General features: G+C 48.7%; 1 protein-coding gene across 4 annotated transcripts in view; it reads right to left on the reverse strand.

Moving 5' to 3' along the window:
* The window catches only part of dock4b (dedicator of cytokinesis 4b), a 53,942-nt gene extending 42,648 nt beyond the window's left edge, over nucleotides 1–11,294 (reverse strand). For all 4 annotated transcript variants that reach the window (XM_088287052.1, XM_088287051.1, XM_088287050.1 and 1 more), the window contains exon 1: nucleotides 11,112–11,294. In XM_088287052.1, coding sequence (XP_088143178.1) covers nucleotides 11,112–11,148 — 37 coding nt within the window. In that variant the 5' untranslated portion in view covers nucleotides 11,149–11,294. The remainder of the gene's footprint in view (nucleotides 1–11,111) is intronic.

Below are 11,294 nucleotides of genomic sequence, written 5' to 3' on the forward strand. Positions count from 1 at the left end.
CGGGTGAAGGTTCAGATGTTAAACGTGCACTCGGCTTCGCCGCGGGAGGCTGAGACGCGCAAGCGAGTCCCGATTGAAACAAGAGCACGGAAAGTGATAAGCGCTCGCTCGCTCGGACAGACGGCGGTCGCCTCCGAGCGGAGCTGAAGCTACTGAAGACGCTAAAAAAAAAAACTGCCTCCAGTCTAGGACACGCAGATGGCAGACGCTTCACAAATACAAGGCAGTGAAGCGGACCTCATTATCGGCCCGTAAGCTCACGGGGGCGCGCTACAAACTTGCACTGCCAAACGGGAAGCCGAGAACAAAACAGCGAACAAAGTCACGATTGTCAACTTATCTCCAACCTTGAGAACAAGCGCCGCTACCTTGAGAGCCGATTTGTGTGAGGATGAAGTGGAATTTGCTCAACAAAGCCCGACGGCTTCCAAATGTCCAAACGAGAGCAACATTGACGGATGACTAAACGAGCAAGATCTGGAACGGACTCTGGTGCGCGTTTGTGTGAAATCCCCTTCCAAAGGTCAACCCGCTTTAACGGTCAGTCAAGCTGGATCATCAAATATTCATTGAATCCATTTGACCCGAGATTTAGTGCGTCTGCGTTTTAGGTCTTGTGCATCTGTTTGGCGATAAGGTCACGTCTTCTCATGTGAATCTGAAGTAAAAAAAAAAAAGGCATCCCGTCATAATCTAGGGGGGGGGGGACGTCCCAAAAGAGTTCATTACCTGCAAGACCTGACTTGAACGAGGTATTGAGCAAGTGTACCGAGAAGCACCGAGTGGACCCGGCCCACAAAAAAAGCGTCAGCACTCTCAGCTGACGCCTTCTGAGCGCAGGAGGGTTATTTCTTGTCAAGACAACGATGGCAAAATGACAAAGTGGTGCCGGCGGAGACGGACGAACGCAGCAGCGGCGGTTCTGCCGGCCGGCCCGGGCCTCGGAATAAAAATTAAAGCTTTTCACGTGATGTGCGTTGGCCTCTTCGTGAGCCGCAACATATGGAAAATGAAGGAGCGAGTGTGCGGCCGTGTCTTTACTGGCGCCGGTTCTCATTCTTTCCCATAAAAAGGAAGCCCCACGGGTTGGATTCTGTGGTTTGTTGTCTTGCCAACGCAAGCGACATTTGCAAGAAGCCGACCGTCACAAAAAGTGATGTCCAATCAGCGGTTGTAGCGTGGCGTGCATTTCAAACAAACGACGTGCTCACTTCGTTCGTTGGCCTGCTTGGCAGGCACGTTCAGCTCAAGCGCTGAAGCGGTTGACGATTCCTGAAGAGCAAACCCACCGAGCGAAGCGCCGTTCGTATGTTTGAATGCACGGCCTTCATGCGTGCACGTCGTCCGGCATTCCGACAGGGTGAAGGGGGTTCAGCTGTCGTCTGAGCTATTTTGCGGCACCCGGCATGCCGCCGGTGGATGGCGGAGGATTTTCCACCGTGATTATCAAAGACAATGAGCACGAGCATGGGCAAGCGTCTTCCTGGAATCCAAACGGCTTGTGGAACACAAACCAGAGAGAGTACGACAGATGCCGCTCGATCCCTCTCACGGAGCAAAAATAATTAACCATTACTCAACCGACACATGGCAACATCGTCTGTGCCTACTTTGAATTTTGAGGAGCGGCTCCACACTGAAAGAGGCGACTCTCCAATTTGTTTCAAAATGGCTCTCTTCCTGTTAGGCACCTCAAATTCAAGAGAATCCCAATTGAAGGGAGTGGCCCCGGTTAAAGTAGGATAACGCGGCTTCGGCAGCAAGGCGAGGTGCTTGTTCAACTGACACAGAAGCGCAGCTAAAGTCCAACAAGGATAAAATCAATGCGCTTGAGTAAGACACTTGTCGGGGTGAGGAAAAACAAAAAGCGGCCCAGTTTCTCTTTTTAGGTCAGTGGCAGTTGCAAAGCTGGCGGTGATTAAATAAAAGTATTCAAAAAAAAAAAAAGTCTACAGGAGGTTGAAGTAGATGAGGAGGAGGAGCGGGCGAGGCTGGAGTGATTAATTTCCTCTTTGCTTTTCTCCTCCCACCGTCGTACAAAGTAGAAAAGGTAACCTCATTTGTGAGCCCGTTCCACGCTCGGCGCTCGCTGGAGGGAACAAAGTCGAAAACACGCTAACGAGCTGTGGAGAAACAAACATCGGGATGAAGTTCGGGCGTCCGGCTCAAAAGACGTTGCGCCAAATCCCTTGACGGCCCATCACGTTGCTGTCGTCGCAGACTCCTTCGCGTGTTCTCGTTCGTTCGCAAGGAATCGCTGACAAACTTGCGTCATCCGCTTGCTGGCAACGCAACAAAACTCAAAGCAATTCTTAAATGGGTCCATAATTAGAATAGCAAAACCGTTTTGCCGTTTCAGCTTCGTGGGAAAGCGGACTGACCGACAAAGGTTTAAAATTCCCACGGGCTCGCTCCAAAATCTTGTCGGAAGTTGCCGCAGCAGAGTGGAAGCTCTTCCGTTCTTCATTCTTGCAATGGCAGCTTTCCCAAGCTCAATAACTCAAATAGCCAAACGCACAATGATCGACAGCAGCTCTGGTTCCCAAGCACAATTTTTTAAGCCCTGGAAGAAGATCTCCATCCCGGTCTGATGATGTTTAAGGGGGAGTGAAGAGTCAGGAGGGAGGATTTGTAGCGGCTCATCACCGGGGACAAGAATACCTCACACCGACTCAGGTTAAGTTTATTTCATCAACGGGCAGCCCAAATGAAAACTGTACGAGAAAAAAAGGCCGGACGCGGTCGTGCACACTCAAAGACGTTCAACAAATATGTGTCACTTGATGAAATCTTCCGACAAAGAGAAAAATCAATCGACTCATGCGTCACCGTGGCCCACTGGCCCAGAGTCTTTATTCCTCGGTGGCGCCGGTGACGAGAAGGTTACTGGTGCATTAGGCAAAGAGGATTATGGCCGCCGTCCAGATGAAGGCCCCGGGGGGGCTTACGTGACGCATCATCACTGATGAGGTCTGGAAACATCCCCCCCCTTGCAAATCAACGACTCCTTCCTGGCCCGTGACTGCGAGTCACAGTTGATCTCAGAAGATACGTTGGGAAATATGGAACAGGAACCGTCCGGATTTTGCTTGAGGACACGAGCCTGCCATGCGCTAATCTGACAACGTACAAGAAGAGGCGCGGTATGATCCATTTGCGGCTCACTATATATAGATTCTCCACGCTCATTAGGTCAGCAGGCCACAGCGGAAGGCCCCGAATGGCAAAAGTGAGCAGAAAGACGGAAACGGACGAAACAGCTGCGGGCTGTTTTGATTACGATTTCAAAGGGCGACGGAAAACAAACAGGTCAGATTTCACGCCACGGCTTTGAAACCGGCGAGCCCTTCCACGAGGGAGGGAGTCCGCTTTCAAAGACGTCAAATTCACTGACGATGCTTTTTTCTGATCTTGAAAGCAACGCTCAAAAGACTGAAAGATGAGACGGAGATTTGTGAGCATCAAGGTCACAGCGGATGCGCCCGATAAATAAGCAGCGGTCAAAAGATTTCCATTATTGATCCATTAATGGTGACGATTAGTGAAGAAGTGCTATTTTTACATGTGCGGTCCCCCTCGGGGGAAGAAACCCCCACTACGCCATCGCTCTCGCTTGATCAACAAAGCCATCTGTCGGCAAACAGAATCTGGGAGTGAATCCCGGTCAAACGCGGACGTTTGCTAAGTGGCACGTGCTGGATTATTTCCATGCTCGCGTCTGGATGGATATGATCCGGTGGCCAGCTCTCAACACAAATGACTTGTTCGTGGGGCCTCATCGGGGACGACGCTTCCTGAATTGAGCGGCGGTTGTGGATTTGGCAAACGGGAACTGTTTTGTTTTTTTCTGCTATATTCAAGTCTCCATGCGCCGAACAAAGACTCCCACGGTGGTTTCCTTCCCCTCTGGCCCACACAAAGGGGATATGTTTCAGCTACTTTTAGAAGCAACACTTGACGCTTGGAGGTCCTCGGACTCCCTCCCCTGAGGGTGGAGAGTGATTGAAGTCGGAAAAGAAAGACGCCAGGTGGACCCTCGGTGAGGTTCGGCTTGTGGGGAGCAGCAGGCCAAAGTGGATGGATTTTTTTTTTTTCGTCTGCAGTGAGACGACTTCTGGATTGATATGCCATCTTGGAGTTGCGCAACATCATTTTAAGAGCATGCCATCGAGTTTATCTTTGAACTGCGAACAGCGACCGATTGCAAATCGACAAAATTCCCGAGACTTTAAGAATTGTTTCTATCTTCTTTTATAGTGACACAGATTTCAAACTGAAAAATAGGAAACACAAACTGTGGTGAAGTTGTAAAACGTCTCAAAAAAGGACCCCATTCAATCAAGCGTCAGATGAGAGAAGCTTGAAAGCGCTTCTTCCCACAGACAAACAAAAGTTGAAAAAAGAAAAAAAGAAATTCCAGCCGGGGGCTTATTAATGCAAATATTTAACGAAGAAATCTCTTTTTATCTGCATATGTGGTTTGAAGGCTTTCCTTTTCACTCGATAAACACTTGAAAAAGGGGGCAATCCCGGCAGACAGGTTGGGTTGAGTAAGCAAAGTGGGTCGCGGCGGGAGGTGGAGTCAAACCCATCAATTAAACGCCCTCTTAAACAGCGAAAGCCAGACAATTCATTTGGAAATGCAAATGAATTATTCAGCAATGCTTGGTTCCAATCGTGTTTTGGAGCTTTCAGTTGATCTCGTGTCAGAGTCGTCTGCACTTCAGTCGAAAAAAATACATCAGAGCTTGGAACGCGCAGAAACGAAAGCGCCTTCTTCCTCAAGTCGAGCCATTTTCGCGTGTAACGCAAATCAATTGCAATTCGGCCCAACATTCCTCAGACGGAGCGGGAGAGGGGGAAAAAAAGCGAGGCGTGAAAAGCCCGTCTTGCATCAAAGCTTTGGGGAGGAGACGTGAGGTGGAGGGCCATCGTAAACATGGAACGGCACGCCAAGGTCACAAAAGCCACCGCTGAGCGAGAATCTCAACTGTGGTGGAAAGATGATTTAGAGCGATCAACATGGTCATCGCCGCTCTTCAACTTACGAAGTAAGACGCAGACGGAACCGAGGATGTTCTGGCGCTGCAATGCAGTCAATGTGAAAGTCCTTCCCTGACACTCATTGGCGCATTTAATCAACAGCAGGCTTGCCTTCCAAAATTGACCCGTAAGATTATCCTTTGAGGTCTGTTGTTACGATAAAAGGACCCCAAATGGGTTCTGGGGGACAATCTTTGTTCAATCTTTTCGACCAAAAATTCAACCGTGTGAGGAAAACCAAGTACGCCAGTCATGTGACTCTGCGGCCAGTGACGTGAAGATGTCGTCCGTGTATAAAAGTGGGACCCAAAGCGAGTCTTTTCTTGCCGGCTCCTGCCTCCGGTTCTCTTCTGAAACACCATCGACGCAAACCTGGAAGCGTCCGCTCGCCACAACATTATCGCACGATTAATCGAAACGGTATCCGATGATCTTTAAGGTCGTTGGCGACCGTGCCACGGGTCTTTGCACGGTCGCAAACAAATTTGCAACAAAAACAAAATCCATTAAAAGCATAAAAAGGATAATTGTGCGAGCTGAAAGAGTAGCTAAGCCTCCTCCGTTGCTAATCTCATTTTACCGCATTTGTGCTGTCAAAAAGGACAATTTTCCGTCAGAAGAGGCGTAAAAAAACAAAAAAAAAGCAGTTTACAGCCTTTTCAAATCTCATTGCAGCGTAAAACACGCCTCCAAAGAAAGCATAACATGTTTTGTAAGATTTGACACGTCGCTCGCACACCAAAGATCCTTTGCGCTTTGCGTCGCTCTCCGAAGCCTGCCGAGCATCTGTAGTACTTTATCATCTGCAAGACGTGAGATCCGCCGAGGCTGCCGCCTGCGCACGTATGCCGGCTACACATAAACACACGAGGCAGACGCAAACACACACATTACGCGGCAATATCTGGGACAGATGAGTATGGATTTGAAGGATAAAAAAAAGGCCAAGACGTGAAGAATGAAACGGATTGGGAGCAAGTCAGGAGTGGCAAGTGTGGGGGAGGGAGGGGGAGGCAGAGTGTGAGATAAGGGTCATGCCGGTGTAGCGTCCTGCTAGCTTGCGGGAAACGGAGTTCCTTTGACGACTGAATGTCGAAAGCAAAAAGGACACCAGATGGAAGCGCATTTTGGATTTCTGCCCGTTCGCCAGAATTCATCCAAGCGTGCTTTATGGACGTTGCCCTGCCTTTACTCTTTGAAGTAAAAGATCCAACAACGTCCCCCACCAAAAAGTTGAAGACGGAATTAAGGCTTGAATGACAAGTCAAGGTCAAACGGCGCGTTTCTTAAGCGCCATCAGTTGCAAGACCTTCCAGGCCTTTCCTCCCGCCGTCTGTCTTACGCTGGAATTAATCCTGACCAACCCGGCGACCTGAGCTTCACCGGGAGTGAAAGTCAACTTCCACGCTGAGCTCATGCCATTTCTTATTGGCGTTATTTGCGCAAAGTGACCATTGAGGTCACAGCCACAGAAGCGGGTTGAGAGTTTTCCAAACACACGTAGTAGGTGGTGCATACGTGACCGTCGAAGAAAACACCGCAGAGTCGATATTTAAAGGAAGCTGACTTGCGCCAGAGCTGAGCGGAGGGAGCTGGGAGACAAAAAAAAAAAAAAAAAATGACCGACCGCAATGGTCAGCGCCTGGCCTCGACGATAACTTGAAAAATCAACATCACGAATCGGGCGAGGTTGGAATTGGAACTGCGAACAGACACCACAGAAACTTTGGAAGAACGTCCACAATCGCTGCCGCGTGCAATTGCTGTCCGCGACCTTGCATGGCCTAAAGTCGCATTTTAACATCATAGCTAGCAAACACACACACTCGCCCGAGACGACTGCGTCTGATTGGACGGCTGACAGCACGAGCGCACACTCATTTTGACATAACAAACTCCAAAAAATGAAATAACTGCACCCAGCTTGGAGCAACCTTGGACACGAGTATGAGCGATCAATATGACATGAGCACATTTCTTCCTTTTTGACGATCATATTAATAATGAATTGAACACGTTTGGTCGAAGTCAGTTGAGGCTAAAACTAGCATGAAAGGGAAACGGAAGCCTTGAGGTCATGATGATTACATTGGTTCACGCACGCACGCCCCCACAAATCAATGCACACTTCCTTTATGGTCAATACGGGCGCGTCGGGATTACAGCCACAGGGAACAAACCAGCGTGTCAATCGTTGTTTTGTTTTTTTTAACACAATGAATGAGCACAAAAAAAAAAAAACATCTCCTGGCGCCTTCACAGCGCCTCTCACCTGCCAATCACAGTGATTGACAATGCCAGGCACCCCTGCATTTTGTTTTGTTTTTTTTCTTCATGAAAATTGCACGCAAGTCACATCTCCCCCCCCCTCCCTCGGCCCACACAGATGACAAACACTTCTGCTGGCAACACCGCCGGAGAATTACAGATCAGTTAAGCCGCTGAATTCCTAATAGGATTCATCCCATGAACCCCTCGCACACACGTTGATATCAAGAAGCAGCACCACAGCAGGCTGTTTTGGAATTCCTTTGCCATTATTTTCCAGGCCCATTGTCTTGAGCTTTTCAAAAAAAAAACGCAACACGCAAGATGACAGCGGCACTTGGTGTCAACGCAAATGTGAAATATGGGCTGTAAATACAGCCGACGAGGGGGGGGGCTCCCGACTGCAAAGCAGGCTGGGATGCCACTGGAGTGGAAAAGAAGGAAAGCCCATGCCCGTGCCCCCCCACCCCGCTGGCCTGTCATAACATTATGCATAGCTGTGGACTAATGCCGCATGTAGGCTCGTCCGTGTCACCGCCAACAACGGCTAAGCTAGCGAGAAGTGGCAAGCGGGAGAATCCAATTGCCCAAAATCCATTCATCTTCTTCTCCTCCCATCTTTTGTGATGACAGATGGAAAGAACCAAGCTTTTTTTTTTGATCCTCTCATTGAAATTGTGGGCCCAAATAAATAGAGCGTGGCTTAATTGTACAATAAAGCCGCAATGGCATTTCCCCTCGTTTGTGTAACAACGCGTTCCCGGTGTGGACCACCGCACAAGCCAAACATGACAGGATGGTTAACGATCACTTACTGGATTATTTCATTGATTATGATTTTTTTAAAGCATTGTTTTCAACATCTGTCCACCTCACAAGGGGGGTGCGCGTTCCACGCCTGCGTTGGTGACGGGTCTTCATCTTTGCAGATGGAGACGAGGCGGCAGGCGAGGAAGCAATTACAAGCGGGTAGGCCTCATCAAAAAACAACCCCTCCTCCGAATCTCGATCCAGAATCATGACTATAATGGTGGAATGGGCCTCGGGGCGCCCCCACCCCAAAACAACCTGCTAATCCCCCGTGGAGTGAAGTGGGAGAGTCCCGGTGACAATGAACCCGCCCCTGACACGCGCCAGCACCCACAGCGACATCCCCCACTAGGGAGGAGGGGAACATGTGAGAGGAGGCGGGGGTCCCGACATTGGTCCTCCTTCGCAGCCAAGGCCGCCGGCGACAAACAATTCATAATCGGGTGAGCCTGGAAATCAATGTTCAGAACTCGCAAAGACTTTGCAGCGAACCGGCTCGTTAGAAGACTTTAATTACGCGTCGACGTTGTGATGAGAAATGACACGCTTGATTGGTTTTATCAAAGGGGTCTTAATGAGGGGAGGAGGAGTCTGTCTGTGGCGTCATGTGACGCTATGTCGCCTTGAGTGACTTATGGAGCACATCCGCATTTTGATCTCTTATCTGATCGCGTGAATTTCTCTTTGCATTCAGAAACGCAAATATTGAACAGCTTCTCATCTTCATCTTCATCATTGTCTCGCTCCAGGTTAAAAACCAGTAATCGCTCAACTGGTGGGTTAATGGCCGCCTTAATACCAACTCGCCTTGAGTCCATTCATATTTCATCAACGGCGGCTATCCGGGCCTCCCTAAATGAGAGATGAATCGACATCTAACAAAACCGCGGCCGTCCAATCAACATGAGCGCCATTTTGCCAAACTGGTTCGACATCAAATAAAACCCGAGGGATTCCCACTTCCAGTTACCGACGGTCAAAGGAGGATAAAAAGCAGCAAGCGGCATTACAAAATGCCCAATTTACTTGTTCTAACACAGAAGAACCTCGATTTAGTGGACCCAGAAGCAAAAAATGTCCAGTCCGGTCCAAACGCACCTTTCAAAGTCGGCTCGGTCTAAAATTGGCAATTGGCGGCAATTTGCGCCAGCAGCTGCCACAGACGGGTCACGTGTTGCAAGCAAACACAAAAAGCAAAAGCAAAAGCTAAAAAGTGGCGCCGTTCGTTCGCAAAACATGAGCCAACCATCAACCTGTTCTCGTCTTCCAGATCTGAATAATTGAGCATTCCTTCGGAATCCGCGACCGCTGAACCAAAGGATCAAAGTTCAATTGGGGATTAGTCGGATCAGAAATTGTTGAACGTGAAAGCCCAGAATTTTAATGACTTTGAATCTTGTTCTTGGATTAAATTTCAAAAGCTGGTGAGGGATGGAAAGCCACCAATGAATTTGCCAGATGATGATGATGATGATGTCATATGAGAGGCGTAAAGGGGCCGGGACCTGAGTGTGAAGTTTTACACCGGAGAATCGCTGCCCACTTCAAAGCAAATATCACCGTCCCTGCAGACGCCGGCGTTGACGTCGCCGTGCATGTAAATATTCAAATAGATCCAAACGGTGAGTCAAGTTAGACACAAAACTAATTTCAGGGATCCATTCCAATCCTTTTGCATTGATCGAGTGTTAAGATGGTCGCTGGCGTGCACCGATGCCGAAAAGTTATCAGAGATGCCAGCACAACCCGTCAGTCGTCTCTTTGTGGGGTGGCCTTTCACAACAGGAAAACGCTGGTTCCTTCCTCAAACAAAAAAAAAAAGAAAGAAAGAACGAAAGAAGGGGGTCCGTGCAACAAAAGATGCACTCGGCTGCCAAAGAGCGTCTTAAAAATTAAAACGCAGTTACTCAGGGGAAAGGCGGAGAGCGCTTTTAATCCAATTAACAGCAGTTTGGAGGGGACAGTGGTGACTATCGAGCCTTTAAAATTAATATCCTCCCTTTAATCCAGCCCAAGTGGGCTTTGAAATTGGATAGTCTGCAATTAAAATCCTCAAAAAAAAAAAAAAAAAATTAAATTGGATCCTTCAGAACGGATCGTGGACCTGTGACCGGTAACACAGGACGGGTGATTCCAAGACAAGGAAGTTGACGCTTAAGAACAAAATCAAACAGGAAAAAGTCCAGAGCGTAGCCTGTGACAAAAAGAGGCCAAAGGTTGCTTCCTAGTTCACGATGGTAAGGGGGTTGTGAGCAGCACACGAGGAGGCAAATATGTTGACGTGACACCCCAAAAATGAAATTGATTAGGGGGACATTTCAGGGGACTGGAGCAGCACTCCCACACTGCAGATTAAGATCTCAGGGGAATATTATTAGGAGACATTTAACACGCTCACATCTCAATGATCATGTCATTGTGAGGAAAGAGGAGGAGGAGGAGGGGGCAGCAAATCGGAATTCTCACCACACAAGCAAGACTGTGCTCCAACAACCACCCCCTTGCTTCCAACATTTGGTTCGGGGTGGCTTGTTTGTCTCACTCTGCTGTTTGAATCACAACCTGAAACAATGCGCGAAAGAATGCACGCATCTTAATGAGAAGAACTAAATGATTCATTCCAATAAATAAGGGGGGAAGGTGTCCTATGTGAAGCGAGAGACATAAAATAGGAGAGAAATATTTAAGATGCTGTTCATTTAGCAACCCGTTGGGGGCAGGGGGTAGTGGAGCGGGGGGCGGCGGGGAGGGGGGGGGCACACGGCGACAACGCTATGCTTTGCAATGTGGCAGTCAAGCGCTCATCATCAGCTCGGATGCTTCCCATTGTTGGGAGGGAAAAAAAAAATCCTCTTATAGTAAACAATCAATTGCAGCTTCATCCCTCCAAGACAAATAAAACCGTGCCAGTAAACGCACCACGCGTATTACACTTTCACACATTCAACAACCACACGCACAAAAAAAAGAAAAAAAACGCATAAACTTACCGACGCCGTATTTTTCCTGTTCCGTAGGTATCCACATCTTTTCGGCGGGTGCTTTTAAGTTTGGCGTGGCAATAGCGGCATTCTAGTGGCGTGCTTTCCTCCGATCCGTAGCTGGAGTCATTGTTTGGATTTGCAAGGCGAGAATGCGCCGCCGCTGCCACGGCCGCTGCAGCTGGTAGCGGT

This window comes from Idiotropiscis lumnitzeri, chromosome 2 (genome assembly GCF_059441095.1).
Source record: "Idiotropiscis lumnitzeri isolate Australia: NSW breed Sydney's pygmy pipehorse chromosome 2, RoL_Ilum_1.0, whole genome shotgun sequence".
In the NCBI taxonomy this organism is placed as follows: Eukaryota; Metazoa; Chordata; class Actinopteri; order Syngnathiformes; family Syngnathidae; genus Idiotropiscis; species Idiotropiscis lumnitzeri.